The sequence below is a fragment of the Talpa europaea genome (assembly GCF_964194135.1).
Source record: "Talpa europaea genome assembly, chromosome: 12".
In the NCBI taxonomy this organism is placed as follows: Eukaryota; Metazoa; Chordata; class Mammalia; order Eulipotyphla; family Talpidae; genus Talpa; species Talpa europaea.
In genome coordinates, this window is record NC_140079.1 from 56,600,740 (window position 1) to 56,620,900 (window position 20,161).

Here is a 20,161-nt window from a genome sequence, read left to right on the forward strand (position 1 = left end):
TGAGAGGAACTTGCTGTAGCCACCTTGCAAGGACAATCTTTCACATCTGCCTATTTCTTTACATTGCTTACCCTAGTTTAATATTTCTAGGTATTATTTTACATTGACTTATCTGGGTTATACTTTTTTTTTTCTTGTGGAGCAGTTGGGCACATTTTTTTATACACTGCCTGTCCAATGCTGAACAAATTTCAATCTGAGAATTCAGCTCTGATGTAGTCACTAAGCATTATAACTAAAATTCAAAATGCTCCTATTACTGAGATTTCAATTATTAATATATAGTCGAAAATCTACTGTTCAGCATTTATGTAGGTTCATGCATGTATATACACCTATGCCACACACACCCGTGAACTGAACACCAGAATCACCAATATGTTCAACATTATTACTGAATAAAGAAGCAACTCCTTCCTGTAATGGGAAGAACGTGTCTCTGAGAAGACAGAAGTAATTCCCAGAGAAGCAGGATTACAGTAAACAGGAAGATCAGGCAGCCTGGGAATGGCTTGATAGGGGGAGGCATTATCTTTGCAAATATTTCTATGTAATAGCATTGGTAACCCTAAGTCTCTAAATCACATTTACCTTCTCCTGTACTTTCATAACAATTGATTTTTCTTAGATCTACAAACCAGAGAGTTTTAGTACGGCACTACAGTTTACTTCTCTAATGGAAAGTAGATTGTGGATTACTGAGAAAATAATATAGATTAAAACAATGTTTCCCATCCAGTATGACAATGGTCTTCATCAAGGAACCTAGTCCTGAAAGTTCAGAAAGTCTTTTTCTGATTCTGCACCCATTTCCTATCATCCCAGACACCATGTAAGAATGATTCTGGGTTCCAATATGACTGCTCATGGCTTAATTGGGAAACTGCTTTCTAGAGGTAGTATTATTTCTTCTTCTTCTTCTTCTTTTCTTTTTTAAAGATTTATTTATTGATTTATACAAGCACTGGGTACAGTCAGAAGCCGCAGGAGGGTGAGAGAATTCACCAGAGCCAGAGCGGGGAGCAGAACAGGCAGGCTGACGAAGTACATTGCTGAGGGGAGCAGCGGGCGGCAGGAGAGGTCTGAGTGCCATGTGGGACCCTCGCCTGGCGGCTGGGGATTGAACCTGTGCTGCAGGTGCTTCGGGCAGCTTCACAACCCAGTGCTCAACCGCTGCGCCACCGGGGAGGCCTGAGGTAGTAATATTTCTAATTAAGAAAACTATCTTTTTCACTGTTTTATTTAAGGTCAATTTTGATTGTGTATAGACTCTAAGACCTTTAGCAATGTGACAGGTAGGAGTTAAATCTAATTGTTTTGCTGATGAAGATAACCTGCTGCTTCTGACCTATTTAAAAAAAGATAAACTAGAAGGCGAGACTGGCTTTCTATTACAATAATGAATGAGTGTTACAGAATTTTAACTCACATATCTATCTGAAGACAGTCTTAAAAGACAAAAGTAAAGGGCTGGGAATGGGGAGTCAACACCACAAGATACTCTGAAGAAAAAGAAAATAGGAGTCAAAGAACTCTGATTCTTAGTGCATTAAGTAAAACACAGCTGGATTTTTCTCAGCTTACCCATTTAACTTTTTTAAAAGTCATATTTTCCCCAAAGTGCTTGGATGTGTTAGCTCAATCTGCCACTTGTTTACAGATTCAGCTCCAACTTTGGGAACTGTTTAATTAAAAGTGCTTATTGCCACACAAAATCCTGTACTTCTGTGCAGGTGAATTTCTGCTTGATTAGGCAGGTAGGATTTCAGCCTGCTTACTGAATTCTTGAAGAGACAAGTTCAGTCATAAGTTGGGTGCAGCAACATACACTTTTATCCACTAATATGCATTCCTAAGACCCTTTACCTTATCTGAAAATTTCCCAGGTAAATATTAACACAATTAGGTATCCTAATACTCTACCAACAATTTTATGTGGGCTTACTCTGCCTCTGAGATATCACTTTGGGGAAAATGCAGCTTTATTTGCTCCCTGCGTTTTATTTTTTACAACCAGGTATCTATGAAAATACCCAATATATATTTACTGCATGAAGGAGTAGATCTTTTCTTATATATTTTAAAAAGTTTCCTCCCTTATATTTATTAAAAGAAAAGAAAAGAAATGAGAACTTATTCACCAAGTTCTACTTGTGTGCCCAAAACAGGGCCTTCCTGAGGATCCTTACAGCATGAGGTACATTGTTTTACCTGCTGCAGCTACAGGCAGTGCCTACTGTGCATGTTACTCACTCATTTTAATGTTAACTTAAAAAATATACCACCCAACCACTCACACCAAAAAGCTATTTATGGAAATAGTTATCCTGATCTTTCTCTCTGCTCTTAGTCTCTAAATAGGATGGTTTACTGAGCTGGGCTGATAATTGGTAAAGAAGGATTATTTGTCAGCCCAAGTTCTCACTTAAAATGAACAAGCTGGTAGGAAATTTATCATCATAGACAAAAATGACATTCATCTTATTTTGGTATATGTACATATATACATGCAAGGAAGGTGGACACAGAAGGAAGATAAAATTATAAATACTAAAATATGTTCTGAAAACGCAAGCAACTTTCAATATGACAGACACTAGGGGACAATCTCTTTAGAGAAACTGTGTCATATTATGATACACCTTTTTTTCTTATCCTTAAATTTCAAATGGAATAAAATCTACATTGTCTATTAAACAAACAAAAAATAATACAACTATACTGAATTTAAAAAACCGATGAAAAGAAAGGAAATCATATTCATAAATCAATTTAACTAATATACTAAAGAGCATAAGGACTAATCATCTTTCTTTATAATTTTCTGAATTTAATTAGAGTCTCAGTTTCATTATTGCCATAAAATTAAGTTTGGGCGAAAGGAGGATAAAAGAAGGAAAATGATGGAGTTCAATGACACTTACTTTGTCATCATTTCAAAACTCATGAGTATTTGCCTAAGAGTCTCCTGTTAGTTTCTCATTTATTTAAATAAATGCATATATGTATCAATCTATCCACCCACCCAATAATTCTTGTTGCACATTACATGTCAGATACTGTATTAGAGGTAGATACGAGGAATACATGAAGAAGAAAGGCAAGGGTTTTGTACTCAATCACAGTGTAAAACCTCGTGAGTTATCAATTCATTATACTACAAGGTGACAAGACCTATGAAAAAGGATGCAAGAGAGACTGTGAGCACTTTGTAGGCTCCCAGGTCTTAAATTGGGGGTCCTACTTTTTCATGTAGGAATAAGTAATGTGTAATTGTGACCTTCAGGATGGGGTGGAGTCAACTATATGCAGATGTGGAGGTGCTGAGAACTTTGGAGAAAGCAACCAACTTTATCATGAATGCAACCAAAAGCCCTATATATCCACATTAGCTTACACTACTCACAAACTATGTGACATGGAACAAATATTTATTCTGATTCCTAGTTATCTCATTTGTAAAATAAGACAATGATTTTTCTTCCTTCATTCAAATGGGGATGATTTCATTCCTTCATACAACTGTTTTTCATAGTTACTATGAAAATCATTTCAAAACTCATGACACAAAGTAAGTGTCATTGAACACCATCATTTTCCTTCTTTTATCCTCCCTTTGCCCATACTTAATTTTATGGCAATAATGAAACTGAGACTCTAATAAAATTCAGAAAATTATAAAGAAAGATGATTAGTCCTTATGCTCCTTAATATATTAGTTGAATTGATTTATAAATATGATTTCCTTTCATTTCATAGGTTTTTTAAAATTCAGTATAGTTGTATTATATTTAGTTTGTTTAATAGACAATGTAGATTTTATTCCATTTGAAATTTAATATGATTTCATGAATATTTCATAAATTACATACTATACAAATGGGACTATTATTGTATACATAGAGCTTCACATTGTGGTATGAAATGCATTAGTTCACTTTATATAAATTATATGATTGAGATCAGGATAATTATGCATGGATATAGTCTTTGCAGGAAGAGTATGAAAATGGAAGGAATAAATGTATGGAAGTATTTTTTTCTATTAAGATAAAGCATTCTAATGAATTTAAAGTGCTATCAAGATACAACTAGAAGGCCTCCCTGGTGGTGCAGCGGGTTGAGAGCAGCGCTGTGAAGCTGTCCACAGCCTCTGAAGTGCTGGTTCGATTCCCAGCCAGCTGGGGAGAAACCCAGGTGGCTCAGCAGACCTTTCCTGCCTTGCCCGCTGCTCCTCTCAGCAGTGTCTTTGGTTCATCTGCCTGTTCTGTTCCCCGCTCTGTCTGGTGAATCCTCTCACCCTCCCGCACATCTGGCCTGTACCCCAGTTCTTGTATAAATAAATCTTTAAAAAAAAAAAAAAGGCGTACTTGCAAAAAAAAAAAAAGATACAACTAGAAACTTCAATTGGATTTTAGTTCACAAAACTAAGGTATTCTTAATTGGTCCATTGCAGTAAACACTGGTGAGGGACTTTTTATAATCTATAGCTGGATTATATTGATTAGTTAATGGTCTAGAATCCAATAATTTATGAGAAGTTGTCATTCTATCCAAGTACATGGTATTGAAAGAGATCATTCTACTTTATTTTCTAGAATTTGTTTTTCCTCTTCCCATCTATCTCAGGTCAACAAACATTGAGTTTCTCAACAGGACATACATTATGCTAGGGCATGGGGATACAAATATTGTTTGTATCCTTGAGGAGCTTGCAATATGTTGTAGTAAGCAGAAATATGAAAAGATACTTTCACTAGAAGGTGGGTAGTCCTATAAGGTATATAGAGTGGGCCATGGGAAGGTACACGGAGTAAGACAATGAGTATATGACTCCTGATGGGTATTGTTGCAAGAGTATGAATTAGAAGTAAATTCAACAAAGAACAGGGTTTGGAATAGGAAATGGTATTCAGGTTAGATGGGGTAGCAAGATGAGCAGAGAGATATGAAATAGTATGATGAACAAATGACAGATTTTTTTTTGGTAGAAGTGATAAGAAATAATGCTGAGAGACAGGGAATGATTGGACCATGTGGAGTTTTGTATGCTATGATAAAGAACACAGCTTTATTAAATTATTATATATATCTATGATATTAAAATTGAAGTTTCACTTGAGACCCTAAAATAAAACAGATGTTTGTAAGCCAAAGTGAAGTACCAGGAAAAAAAGTAGAATTTAAAAAGAAAATATTTTTTTAATTAGTTCTATTACCTGAAACCTCTCAAGATCAAGACTATAAAATGTAGCCAGAGAATGGAGAAGGGAAAGGATTTTCTTAGTGGTAATTTTTAGAGAAAAATGAGGTTAGTCCCCACAAGGGATGTGGGCAGGGGATGCATTCAGGGTAGGTTTTATTCTATCTGGGAGATGAGCACTGACTATTGGTGGGAAAGCAAGAGAAGGTTGATGTTTTTGAATTAGCCTACACTCCCAGAAGTTGTCAGTGTAATGGATGTGCAGATACTTCCTGTGGATTGGAGGACGAGGAGTGAAAAAACCAGAATAGTAAGAATTCCTTCCTAGAAACTAAATGAGGTTGCAACTAAACACCTGGAGTAGAAATGTACCTGGCAAGCTCAATAAATCACAGGTGAGAGCTCCTCAGAGATTAGACATTTTTGAAGAATTCCCCAAAGCACCCCAAGAGGGAAGAGTCAGCTTTAAACCCCTGCCAGGCTCAGAGAGCATAATAGAAGCCTAAGATAGTACCAGAAGTTTCTTACACCCTTTCCTCTCCTTCCTTCTCCCCATTAAAAGAGCACTTAAAATCATGGTTAGTAAGCTGGAGGGAAGAGAAGATGAGGAAAGAAGTAAATAGTTTTATAATACTTCCTTCTTTAGGGCAGGCAGGTTGCCTATAGGTGGCTTGGGTGGGGGAAGTTCGCAGTTTTGATTAATATCTATGACTGCACACCAGTAAGTTCTGAATCAGACCTTATGTTGAAAGCAAACACAGTTAAATATACCATAGACATACATACAAAAGCTAAAAGCCATACAACTTCCAGGTGAAAATCTCTTGGGCCAAAAAACAAAAATAAAAACCCTGTAAACATTGCTTGTAGAAATGTAAAATGGTACAAGTACTCTAGAAACCAGTGGCAGTTTCACATAAACCCACACAGGCACTTACCATGTAAGTCAGCAATTGCACTCTTGGGCATTTATCCCAAGGAAGGGAAAGGAAAACTATGTTCACAGAAGCTCTATTCACAATAGCTAAAAGCTAGAAACAACCCAAATGTTCTTAAATGGGTGAGTGATTTAACAAACTCTGGTACATTGATATAATAATAAAATACTACTCAGTGACAATAAGGAACAAATTACTGATAAATGAAACAACCTGGGTGGATTTCAAAAGCAACCTATATGTTCGAAAAAAGTCAATCTTAAATGGTTATATACTACATGTTTTAATGAAAAATAAACTAGTTGTTACTAGGGGACACGATGGGTGTAGGGAAGTAGGCATGGCAGTAAAGGGCTGCTAGTAAACAAAGTTCTTTTCTGATAATGGAACTATTCTGTATCTGAATTATGGTGTGCTAATCCAAATGCATACTAGAAACAAAACACACAAAATTACCCATACACACAAATGAATGCAGATAAAAATTGGTGAAAACCGAATAAAGTTTGTAGTCTAGAAAGAGTACGGTACCAAGGTCAATTACCTGGCTTTCATATACCACAGTTATGTGATATCGTTCTAGGGAGAAGCTGGGGGTAGGGTTTGCAAGACTCTATGCATTATTTTTGCAACTTTTGTCAGTATATAAAATCAAAATTAAAAGTTAAAAGATTAGTTCTGATTAGGAGAAACTCAAGAAGCTGGGTATATTGTTCCAAAATGCCCTGTACCAATGGACATCTCCTGACTAGTGGACTACTTTGAAACCATGCTTTGTCAATGAGCCTCAGAATCAAAACTATTTCTGTGAAGGTTTTTATTTGAGGGATGTTTGAAGAGGGTGAGGGAATCTATTTCATGTGCTTTATATTTACCTCATTTTTTTTGTGAACTTAAGAGCACTCCCAGAGTAAGGCTGGCAACCTAACAGGCAATGGAAACATGGAGTAACTGATAGTGCAGTATAAGCACTGTCAGCATTTACCAATTTTTCACATATTTCGAAGTGTATTTGAACAAAAGGCAAAAATACCACAGAATCTTCTCCTGTCCCAACACCATCCCACGTGACACAACTTTAAATATAAAAGTGCTGTCAGTATTGATTCTAGGAAATCACTTTACTGCATTTTATCTGATTGGATGGCTTTGGAACGATGATGACTTTGTGACATCCTATTGATTTCGCCTCTGAAATGTTCCTCCTATCTTGTCTCTGTGCCTCTTCATTCCCATTGCCACTATCCTCTTTAGTGCTTTCATTATCTCTTTAAAATAGTTTTTTTATAACTGATTTCCCAAACTTAATCTCTACAAACTAAGTTATCTGAAATCCCATTACTGGATTAATCCATACATAGCACAGTTCTAATTAGATCATTCCCTTGCCTCCGAAAGTTTAAAAGGCTCCCCACTGTTTACATAATAAAATCCAAACTTTTTAGTCTGACTTCCAAGGACTACCTTCAGCATGTAATCTGGGTTGACAACAATTCCCACCCTGAATTTTGAAGACTGCTCCACTGATTTCTTCTGGTTTTCAATATTCCTATTGAGAATACATATGCAATGATCCCATTCCTCCTCCGTATGCAATTTTTTTTAAAAAAGCTTTTGAGAATTTTTTTTTTTTTTTGCACCTCAGTGTTGTGATATTTCATGATAATGTGAACTGATGTGTGACTACTGTGGAAAGCCTTTTGTCTTTGATTCATTCATTCACTGTGCTAGGAAATCTGGTGACTTTCGTAATTTGGACAGTTAAGTATTCTCGTTTGGGGAAATTTTCTTGTATTACTTCTCTGACAGTTTTCTCTCCAAAGTTTTTCTTTGCTCTTTTACTATAATCTTGTGGTTTATTTTCTCATTTTCTGTTCCACTTTCTGGGAGAGTGACTTGACTTCTACTTATATTTTTACTTTCTAAGCTCTCTTTCTAGTGTCATTGATGCTCCTTTTCTTACTGTATCTTGTTATTGTTTCACAGATGTTCAATCTTATCTATTGAAAATATTCACTACACTTTGAAGTTGGTTTTGGCTCTATGCATTGTCTCTGCTTCTTCTAGGTTCCCCCCAACCTCTTTCATTTATTATTATTTTTTAATGCTCTGTTGTTTTGGAGACTTGCCTTAAATATCTGGAGATCCTTGGCTATTTGTCTATATTTAAGAGCAAAGGACTAAAAAGTTCAATCTCAATGGAAGCTTTGTGTGCTGGAGCTTATAGACAAAGAATGTTATTGTAGAATATTCCTTGGCCAGTTTTTTTTTTAAATAATTTAGCAACTTTATTGAGATATGAGATATAATTATCATATCATAAAATGGGCCCACTCAGTGTATTTTCAGTACAACTGTCACCACAATCTAAGCTTAAAATATTTTCATACTCCAAAAAGAAACATTACATCCATTAGCAGTCAGTCCTCATTAATCACTTTGCCCTGCCTCATAGCCCCAGTCTCTGGCAACTATTAATCTCCTATCTCTATAGATTTTCCTATTCTGGACATTTCACATAAATGGAATCATGTATTTTAAATGGTCTTCTGTAACAGGCTTCTTTCACTTAGTATAAAGTTTTCAAGGTTTATCTATGTTGTAGCATGTGTCATTACTTCATTCCTTTTATGGCTGAATAATATTGCATTGTATGTTACAGATCACATTTGTAGACCTAGCTAACAATTGATGGGCTTTTTGGCTGTATGAATAATGACACTAAGAATATTCGTGTTCAGTTTTTTCTGGGGACATATGTTTCATTTATCGTGGATATGCTGAAAAGGGAAGATATCAACTTCAATTTTAGAGGCAGGGGACACAAATGTCAGTATCTATAAGTTTTTTTATGTGGGTTGGCTAAGTTTCTCAACATTGCAATGCAATAAGTGGCTGCTGATTTCTGAGAGCTAGTTGGGAGCTGCATCTTTCCAGATTTCTTATGCATACAAGAACTGGGATATAGGCCAGAGGTGTGGGGGTTGAGAGGATTCACCAGCGAAAGAGTGGGGAACAGAACAGAGAGAGTTACTGAAATACACTGCTGAGGTGAGCAGCGGGCGAGACAGGAGAGGTCTACTTTGCCATGTGTGCCACCTCCCTGGATGGGGATCAAACTTATGCAGCAGTGGCTGAAAATAGCTTAATAGTGCTGTGACTTTACCCCTTGCGCCACCAGGGAAGCCCCTTTCCAGATTTCTGATGGTGGGTGAGTGAATCAACCTCCTCCTTATGTCAAAGACTGCAGCTGTCTTACACACAGTTAATTAACTTGTAGCTGAGCTTAAATTGAACTGTAGTATTCAACATCATAAATCATAAGGTGATATTAAGTCATGGTTACAGGACACAAGCAAATTTTCACACACGTACACATGTACCAAATTCATGGCCATCCCATCCCCCTTCCTTAATAACAGACTCTTGTATTATTGGGGGCAATGATGTACTCAAGTATAAAATTCCCAGCATCTCATGTAAATAAAGGTAGAGATGAGAAGAAGCAGAAATCACTAGTTGGTGTTTCAGGGAGGTCACCTGAAAGGGAGATAATTTAGTTGGAACATAGGTGCTCTTTTATGGCCCAAAAACAAGGATGCTAAGGCTGGAGCTCCAGTAGCTAACTTTGCGCGCGTGTGATTCACTTATTTATTTATTTATTTATTTATTTATTGCAATATGAATGGAACTAGAAGGAATTATGCTCAGTGAAATAAGTCAGAAGGAAAAAGAAAAATGTTGGATGTTCCATTTATAGGAGGAGTATGGGGGAACCAAATAAGACATCAGGGGAAAAAAATAATAATACAAAACACAACAAAACAAAACAAAAACAGACAATTATAATCCAGAGCTATCTTGTGCTATTAAAGAAATCCTTGAAGATCCCAAGAATGGCAAAGGAAAACACTAACAAAGAGCCCTCTCTGCTTAGCCTACACGGCCCAGCTTCAGACTTCTCTTATGTGAGAAAAAAAGTCATTTGACCTTGTTTAAGATAATTTTGAATATCTGTTAATGAGCAGCTGTTCTGAGTCCTAAGTGATAGACTTCTTTTAGAATTCCCTTCTATAGGCAATTGCATTTAATCTTCCTCTTATTTTAAGTAATCTAACTCGGTTTTCTCCTAGTTTCACGAAAGACAGAGATCATGTATTTGTTTCTTACATTGAGTAATTTTTAAGACAGAAAAATCAGAAAGGTTTTTATTTATCAACTTAAAAACTGGAATTCTACATTTTCATTATTTTCTTTACCTATCATGAACTATTAAATATTTCTGTTCAAGTTTCATGATTTTGTACCTTTTTGTTTTGATCATTATTTCCACTTGGATAAAAGCTCTCCCCTGTGTCTTCAGTTCAAATTATACTGTTTCTGAAAGGTTCAACTCACAGGTCACTGCATCTAAGGACTTTCTCTGATCCATCCAACAATAAGTAATCTCACCTAGCCTGGGCTTGTCTTTTTTTACTGGGTCTTAGAGGCCAGGGACTGTGTTTTAGTTCTATATTCCCATATAGGACATGGTTTTCTAACCTGTAAATTACTCACACATTACATGTTACTACATATCAAAAAAATTTGCATTTTAGAAATACTGTTAGGCAAAATTTTCACTTCTTATGCCTATGTCCCACAATTTCAAAAAAGAAATTCTGAGTTTAAAGATCTTTATACATTGTCCCTAAAGCAATAATGGTACCTAATTCCATAGCAGAGTTTATGACTTACAGATCATTGGTTAGACAAACCTGAAGCTGTCAGTCTTTTTAATCAACCAAGTCTGCATATTAAAATACTTGTGGTATTTCTGCACAGAAAAGCTTACTGACCCTATGTAGTAAACCCTCTTAAGATAAAACTAATTCATTTAAGTCAATTTCTCTGCTATCTCAAAGTAGTAACTCAGGCCTCATGAGGATAATTTTATCTTTTTAAAATGTTATGGGTGCAAATGAGGTTATCAAAATCCTCCAAGAACTCAAAATATCATCAACACACATACATAAAATCAGGATCACTAATTTATTTTCCTCTGGATAGAATATTTCCTCCTCTTGAAGAAGGAAGAGATAAAGTGATTTGCACAGTATCCTAATGAGCATTTAATGAGAAACAGATCCCTGGCTTCTTGAGTTCAATGTTCTGGTCAAATTCTGCCAGGTAAGCAACAAAGAAAGTCTGACACATTGAGCCACATGAAAATCTAAAACTTCTATATCATTTAGACATGATTTTAAAACACAAGAAACAGAGTGGGAGAAAATTTAGCAACAAGCATAATAGTGGCTGATTATCCTGGGTAAAAACAAAACAATATGCTGAATCATAAGAAAAAAGACAAATTGTTCAAAATGAGGTGGCAAGAGTAACTACCTTGTAGGGGTGTGGTGATGGTTAAGTGAGTTAGTTGATGTAAACTGCCTAAAGCAGTATCTGGCACATAGTAAATACTACATATGTGTTTACTCATCCATCAAATGACAGTATCAAATATGTAAGGCACAAGTGAATTCAAATTCAAACTCTACTACTTACTAAGCTTTATGACCTTGGGCCACTTTTTCAGTCTCTTTTGTCTTACCTCCTCTTCTGTGAAATGGGGATAATAATAGTGTCTAGAGTTATTGTGTTACATGAGGCCACATTAAAAATCTTAACACATAGTAAACAATAAGTATTGGTGATGTCAAGATACAACAGGTATCATTTTCAAAGTTCTGAACATTATGGAGATGTGAAGTATTAAAATTATGTCCTAAAAATGGGCAAAGTCCTATCCTAAACAGATACTTCTTCAAAGAAGATAGATGTTCCACAAGCACATGAAAAAATGTTCAATATCACTATTATAAGGGAAACAGAAATCAAGACCATAGTGAGCTAACAGCTCACACCTGTTAGAACAACCTATTCAAAAAAACTGGAATCAGAAAGTACTAGCCAAGGGTGTGGAAAAAAAGGGACACTCATATAGTTGCTGGAATATAAGGTTGTGCAGCCTCTATAGAAAACAGTATGAACCAGTTTGCACTCTGGTCCAACCACTACGGAGAGCTGTGTGGAGATTTCTGGACCTACTAAACATAGAACTTCCATATGATCCAGCAATTCCACTCCTAGGTATTTACCCAAAGGACACAGAAACGTCAATTCCAATGAGCACCTGTACCCCTATGTTTATAGCAGCACTGTTCACAATAGCTAAGCTTTGGAAACAGCCCAAATGCCCCAAAATAGATGACTGGATCAAGAAGATGTGGTACATATATACCATGGAATATTACTCAGCATTCAAAAAAGATAAACACATGCAATTTGCAGCAACATGGATGGCGCTGGAAGGGATCATGCTCAGCGAAATAAGCCAGAAAGAAAAAGAAAAATACCAGATGGTCTCACTCATAGCAGGAATCTAGAAAACTTAAATAAGGGACCAGGAAAATGAATAACTATAAGAAAGTGAAAATCAAAATCAACAAAAATCTATGAACCAAAATTTATTATTTTTTAAATCAATCAATCAATCAATAAATAAAAAGAAAACAGTATGAAATTCTGAAAAATGAAAATTGGAAATACTATATGATCCAGCAATTCCACTGTTAAGCATTTATCCAAAGACTATAAAAACACTAATACAGAAAGATTTTTGCACCCCTATCTTTATAGAAGCATTATTCAGGATAGCTTAGATATGGAATCAACCTAAATGCCCACTGACAGATGATTGGAGGCCATACTTGCACTGGAGCTTGGTAGAGAAGATGGGGGAGAGTGCAACTGTAGCACATGAATTTGTTGAACTCACAAATTGTAGAGTTATGTAGATGAATGACAAATCATTAAAATTTGGGGAAAAGACATAGTCAGTGATTTTATCTTATAGTGTTATAAAGATTAAAGAAGATAGTGTATATAAGGCATCTAATATAATGCTCAAAAATATTAATTATCATCATCATTACTTACAGTCATTCCATAAAAGAAAGATACACCTCTACCCATGAGAACTTGATTCTACAGACATAGCACAATTGATTCTTAAAGTAGTTTTTAATCAACAAACACCTCATTATTTTAAGATTGAAAATGGCTGGATATTTGAGATAACATTTTGTATTTGATTTTTCTGTCATTGCTACACAGTTAGAAAAGATGAAAATGCCTTATCAGAACTTATTGTAAAGCTGCTTTCTCTGTTTTAAGCCAGTTCACTTCCTACCTGTCCTCTGTATTGCGAAGGGAAGGAAGCCGGAAGCTTGTGTTCCTGTCCAGCTTTGATTGGCTTTTGGTCCTCTTGATGGAGCCTTTCAGACGCTTGCTGAAGAATCCCTGTAATGGAAAGCAAAAGGTGATGGGAGAGAAAAAAATAAGAGAATGCTGCTATCTTCCTACCTTTCTGTAAAACCTTTGCTAAAGACATTTAGATTTTTATAATGAAGACTTGAAACAGAATCTAGCTTTTAATTTTTAAATTCCTAAGTAAAGCTTGAAATCACATGACAAAGTGATGAATTCTTTTTCTTTAGATAACAAGGATAATTAAGCTTTTGATTTTATTTGAAGTACTTAATTTCTCACTTCTTAAGTTGTTTCTAGAGAAACCCTTAACTTTAATAATATGTGTATGTTTAAACACACCAATGTAACACAGAAAATATACTCTTTTCCATGAAGATGGTGTCAGCAATTTCAATAGCAGTGGCAATCAATGATTTCCTTAACTAAAAAAGTGCAAACAGTGTCATGTCAAAAAAACATGACAAAGAATAGCATGTAAGAAGGTATTTGGTGCATTGAAAGCATTTTAAAGATGTTGACAGTTGGGAGATAAGAAGTGTGATCCTAAGATCTGGGGGAAAAAAGTAATCAGTACAAGGCAATGTGTTGGTCTTACAAACATTAACATTTTGTCTGTATCACCTTGCATATTTGTAAAGTTAAGTTTTGAATGTAGTGAACTATTTTAACATGAAATAGATATTATTTATAAAATCGACAAAGCACCTAGAATTCAGATTAAGGTGCTTTACAGTTCTGGTCCCTGCTTGCTTCCTGCCACTTCCCTTATATTATCTAAAGCACCTTGAACATCTTCCTAGTCTCAACAATTTGCTAATAATGAGCTTTCAGTAATAGTCTGTTGAATAAAAGAATAAATGCAAGAAGCAATGATAGTGGTCACTGTTTTCAAGAAACAACTCTATTGTCAGATGAAGGATATCTGATAGCAAAATGTCTTCAGAAAGGGTTGTAATTCAAAGAAGGTACTTTGGACATATGGAAAATTACTTTTTCTAATAATGTGAGATAAATATTAGTTTATAAAAACTATATAATATTTCCATAGGGAAGAAAAAGAAATACTGGGTTAATATCAGCACATCAAAGTGTTTAGATTTATTTAGTTATGACTAAAGCCCACTGTTTCAGGGTAAGAGACTACATTAGTCAGCTATATTATGCTTATCTCATAACCCCACAATCTTAGTGTCATTAAACATGACTATAAGAAGGTCAACTATGAGGAATGGCAGTCTGAACCAAAGCTATCCTTCCTCAGGGATTCAGGCTAAGGGGGGCAGCGGCTTCAGCAGAATAAAGGACAAAGGAAATGTGATGAACCATGTCCTAGTTCTTATAGATTCCTGTCATTTCTGATCTCAATTCATTGGACAAAGAAAGCCACAAGACCAATGCTAACTTCAATGGGGGAAAGCACATACAATCAGTGCTAGCATCTACAGAGGAAGCAAACTGGAAATATTTGGTGAACTTCAGTGTGGACTACCACAGTGCTGTTTCAGGTCATTGTTTTGTAAACACATAGACACTGATCCTTTCTTTAGAGAAAAACAGAAACAAACTTTGAATCAGAAGTACAACTGTTAGCTGACTGAGAAAAACACTTAATAGATATTTTATTGTTCTTGCAGTCCAAAGAATAGGAGTAGAAACTTCTAGAAAACATCACACAAACATAATTCCCTAGGTTGTTTTATTCCCTTGGCTGTTTTTTTTTTAATTATTATTATAGTTATAAGAAATTGTCTGAGGTAAGACAACAAGGTTATTTTAAATAGTACTATATTTCTCAGAGACAGTCATATGCCTAGTCTCCTGTACAATTTTAGCATCATTAGAGAAAATCTCAGTCATGTATGTTTCAAGGCAAACACTGTACTTACTACTTTCTACAGTTCAATCAAGATGGGTCACCAAATTTGCTCATAAATATAGTCAGCAAACCAGACCTAAGTTTACAGAATTCTATTAGGATCATTTATAGTTGGCTCAGAAACCACTGGCTTAAGTTGGTGAGTCCAATGACCCTACCAAACACCATATACAAATGTTTCTAACAAAAATACAATTAAGGGCCTCCCTGGTGGCGCAGGGGTTAAGACGCAATCTATGAAGCTATCCGCAGCCACTGCAACATGAGTTCGATTCCCAGCCAGCCAGGGAGCAACCCACATGGTGCAGCAGACCTCTCCTGACTCGTCTGCTGTTCCCCTCAGCAGTGTACTTCGGTCAATCTGCCTGTTCTGTTCTCCACTCTGTCTCTGGTGAATCCTCTCACTGCCCCCCTCCACACCTCTGGCCTGTACCCCAGCTCTTGTATGCATAAATAAATAAATCTTTAAAATAAAATACAATTAAGCAGTAAACCACGAATGTCCTAGTAGCTGTTTATTCATATAGTACTTTACCATTTGTGGCACTGATTATATCATACTATGTATTGCAATATATTAATTTATTTTGTGTCTGTTAGTCATAAAACACTGCCAGGCATTATAAGGGAATCAAAGTTTTGCCCTTAAAGAGCAGGATTCAGCCACACACACACATACAACCATACACATGCTCTCACACATGACACAATTAGGAAGGTAAATGCTCTAAATGCTTGCCATATTTAATCATAAAATAAAATTTATTCTTTGAATCTAGGACATCCTTGTAAATCACACCATTATTTTATGTATACTAAGAAAAAAAGCTGCCAATCATAACACAATGAATTAGAATTGTAAATCACAAATTCACTTAGAATTTTCATTTTGTATTAAAGAAGTTTTGTAAAAACTTATTTGGGAAGGTTTTGTCATATACCACATAATGTATACATAAACAGAATATAAGCAAGATGAATTCGTTAAGGTATTCCTAGTGCTTCTTCACTCTTCTGAATTATTGATATTTTCTGACTCAGAGTAGTTGTTATGTTTGCCTATAGAATAGCACCTTGTATTCTTTCAAGAATGTTGATGACATAGCACATCTTAAAGGTAATCTATAGAGATGTTAAAATGTGCATCTTAGAATTGATGACATATGGTACTATTTTAGTGAGGTATAAAAAATGATTTTCAGGAGTTCAGAGAAAGTGTGTTACATCATCCGGAGAAATAAGGGGTATTACATGGAAGAAGTGGAATATGCTAAGTACCCAAAGGGTAGACAGGACTTGGCAATGAGGAACAAGTGTATTTTACAGAGTATCACATGAGAAATGGCATGTAACTAAGAATACACAGGGTATACACTAAGTAGAGTCAGTCTGGCTGATAATCAAATAGGAGTACTGAAAAATAAGACTGAAAAGATGACTTGATATTTAATAGCTATTGATACGTAATTATTGCCCCCATTGTCCAACTTTTGAGAGAAGGTATAATGCTCTATTTAACTTAAATCTGCCACAGGATCTAAAGTTTAGTAAGTGTTCAATAAATATCTAATAAATGGATATAAAAAATTATGGTTGTTGTAGGAATACAGGTAAGGAAAAGTTTAAGGTTGTCCAGTGTGGTCGGTGATATTTCACAGAAGAAGTAGAATCTACCAATCTACCATGAAATTCTCCCTGATGTGAATGAAAGATGGTTTTCACTTGAGAATATTATTTAACTTAGAGTCCAATTTGATAGAAGCTTTTCCTTTCCTCTACCCAATATTCAATGGTACTCAGGAAGAAGTGCTAGGATTTTTCTACTTACCATAAGTGCTTCTAGGTCATTATTTCTTAAAAATAACAGCTTATATTCTTAACTCCTAACATCATGCTAGGAAATAACCAGATAGTGACTCTACAAATATCCTAGCTTCATAGTTCCTGACTCCAATAACTTTTATTCTCTTTAGAGACCCACTCCTAGAACCTAGACCCACACCCTATATCTTATCTTTCAGAAAGCCTCCACTTCAAACAAACTAAATGATAATATACTTTTCAACCCCTTATCTGTATTTCCTTCTCCTAATATTCTCCAACTTCTTAGAAATTTTAGTCTCTTGACCATACCATTTTCTCCCTGTTCCCATTTTCTTCATTCAGCCTCAACTCCATGGCTTATTATCTGAGGCTATTCAATTACCAACAACCTCGATTATCTTAAATGGCTAGTTATCCAAAATCAAGAGTGGATCAATCTGTAAGTTCTGGTAGCATGACTGGACTGTTGAGGAACACTACATAGCTAAATAGATATTGCTAAAAACCCGAGTGGTGGCTTGGCTTCTCTGTTCCTCCATACTAGACCAACCCTGTACTAGGCCTTCCAGTAATATTACTTACGCTGGGAAACCTCAGAGTGTGTGACAGTCCACTTGACACTGCACCCTTCTGAAAAGTTCCTTATGTACAGGTCATTATGCTTTGTATGATGCAGTTCTGCCCTGGCTGTAGCTGGTATGGTTTCATGTGGCAACTTACCAGTCCAGCCTGATTTCTGGCCATTCCCTGCTTCATGCTTTATACTCCAGCAACTCTAAAAGCCTACAATTCTCTACAGTCACCATGAATCTTTGTTATTGCTCATATTACCTGGCAAAACCATCCTTTCAGACTCAACTCAGGCATGACCTCTTCTAGGGTATCTTTTTTTTTTTTATTAAAGATTTATTTATACAAGTACTGGGTACAGTCAGAAGTGCGGGAGGGTGAGAGAATTCACCAGAGCCGGAGCAGGGAGCAGAGCAGGCAGAAGGACCGAAGTACACTGCTGAGGGGAGCAGCGGGCGGCAGGAGAGGTCTGCGCGCCATGTGGGACCCTCCTCGGATGGCCGGCTGAGGCCAGGGAGCAGCCGTGGCCGGGGAGCAGCCGGGGATGGAACCATAGCCGCGGAGGCTTCAGGCAGCTTCGCAACCTAGCTCTCAACCGCTGCGCCACCGGTGCGCCACCGGGGAGGTCCTTCTAGGGTATCTTTTTTTTTTTTTTTAAAAGGAGAACTCTTGGGTGTTTTTTGTTTTGTTTTGTTTTATTTATTTATATATTTATACAAGCACTGGGTACAGTCAGAAGCACGGGAGGGTGAGAGAATTCACCAGAGCCAGAGCGGGGAGCAGAGCAGGCAGAAGGACCGAAGTACACTGCTGAGGGGAGCAGCGGGCGGCAGGAGAGGTCTGCGCACCATGTGGGACCCTCCTACAGTGGCCGGGGAGCAGCCGGGGATCGAACCGGCACTGCAGAGGCTGCGGGCAGCTTCGCAACCCAGCGCTCAACCGCTGCGCCACCGGGGAGGCCCCTAGGGTATCTTTTTTGACATGTCCTGACCCTGCTCTCAAGATTGGGTGTGCTCCCTCCCCACACCCATGCTTTCAAGTACCTATACAGTGAGCGAGCTTTACAGTTAGCACGCCTCATGCCTACTTTTGTGTTTCCCTTACTAAACTTCAAATTCCTAAGGGCAGGAACTAAACAGCATTTGCATTGCCAGAGTAGATCTGATATCTGACATTTAGAAGGGCTCAATCAATGTTCATAAGACTGAAATACAATAGGCAGTGAAATGAATAAAACCCATTGTGGTATTTGTGCTTAAAGTGCCACGATGGAAAGATCTGTGTACTCTAAATCAGAAAGTGTGGTTTTAAATCTTGGTTCCAATTTATACTAGCTGAATGATCTCGGATAAGTCATAACTTACAAGTTTCAGATTTCTCATCTGTAAAAATGAGAATTAAAAAAAGTCCTCTTCCTAAGGCCATTTGAAAGAGAGATATTACAAGAGTTTTCAAAATTACCAGAAATTGGGGAACTTGTAAGTAGAGGCTGGGCAAAGGCATTAAGGCAAAGGCATACCTAGTATTAAGAGAATATGAATCTAGGGAAAGAAACTACAGAATAGGCTAGGTAGTATCATGATTTCTCCTTCTAGAAACAACCAGAACAAAGGAAGGGAAGGAAATTATTCAATAGAAACAAGTTCCCTAAGAGTCAGGATTTTGGGGGTGTTTTGTTCACGGATGTGGTTCTATATACAGAAATATTTGGGACACTGTAAGTACTCAATAAACATTTGTTGACTGAGTGGATTTACTAAATGTTTCCTGGGTATCAAGCTCCAGCCAGGTACTACCCAGTGTGTAAAACCACTTAATCCATGCAACAACTCAATGAAATAGGTATTCGTTGATTTGCTTTAGGTCACAGAGTGAGAGTGAGAACTTAAACCCAGGATACTACTAGTACCTAAAAAGCTTCATTCATTCATATATATTTTGAGTACCTATATATGCCAGATACACAAGGCACTTAAACTAGTGCCAAATGAACAAAAATCTTTACCTTCATTAAATTTAAATATTAGTGGAAGGAGACAATGAATAAAGAACATTATAAGCTAGTAAAAGACAAGCACATAGAAAAATAGGGCCATGTAAAAGAGTTGGGATGTAAAATGGTCATGGGAGGCCTTGTGAAGTTGAGCAGTGACTTGAAGGAGGTTAGTTAGCCCACTGCAGAAGGGAAAAGCATTGTGGGCAAGAAGAGGCTGGGCAAAGGCATTAAGGCAGAGGCATACCTAGTATGTTCAAGAAAGAGCAAAGAAGTTATTGTGGTTGGAATGGAGAAGCAATTAGGAGGCTAGTGGGAAATGAGGTCAGAGAAGTAGCAAGGTAGGGAGGTTTCCCTGGGAAGGGAGGGAGGCACAGTGTGTAGCTCCTATAGACCAATCTCACCCTTTGCTCACCATTTGCTTCTCTGACAGGAATACTTTAAAC

At 36.7% G+C, this 20,161-nt stretch overlaps 1 protein-coding gene across 3 annotated transcripts in view; it reads right to left on the bottom strand.

Moving 5' to 3' along the window:
- Positions 1 to 20,161, bottom strand: part of RASAL2 (RAS protein activator like 2) — a gene marked incomplete at both ends in the record, with an annotated part of 312,747 nt that overhangs the window by 43,119 nt on the left and 249,467 nt on the right. For all 3 annotated transcript variants that reach the window (XM_084249590.1, XM_084249589.1, XM_084249588.1), the window contains one exon: positions 13,373 to 13,482. In XM_084249590.1, the coding sequence (XP_084105716.1) occupies positions 13,373 to 13,482 (110 nt within the window). The remainder of the gene's footprint in view (positions 1 to 13,372; positions 13,483 to 20,161) is intronic.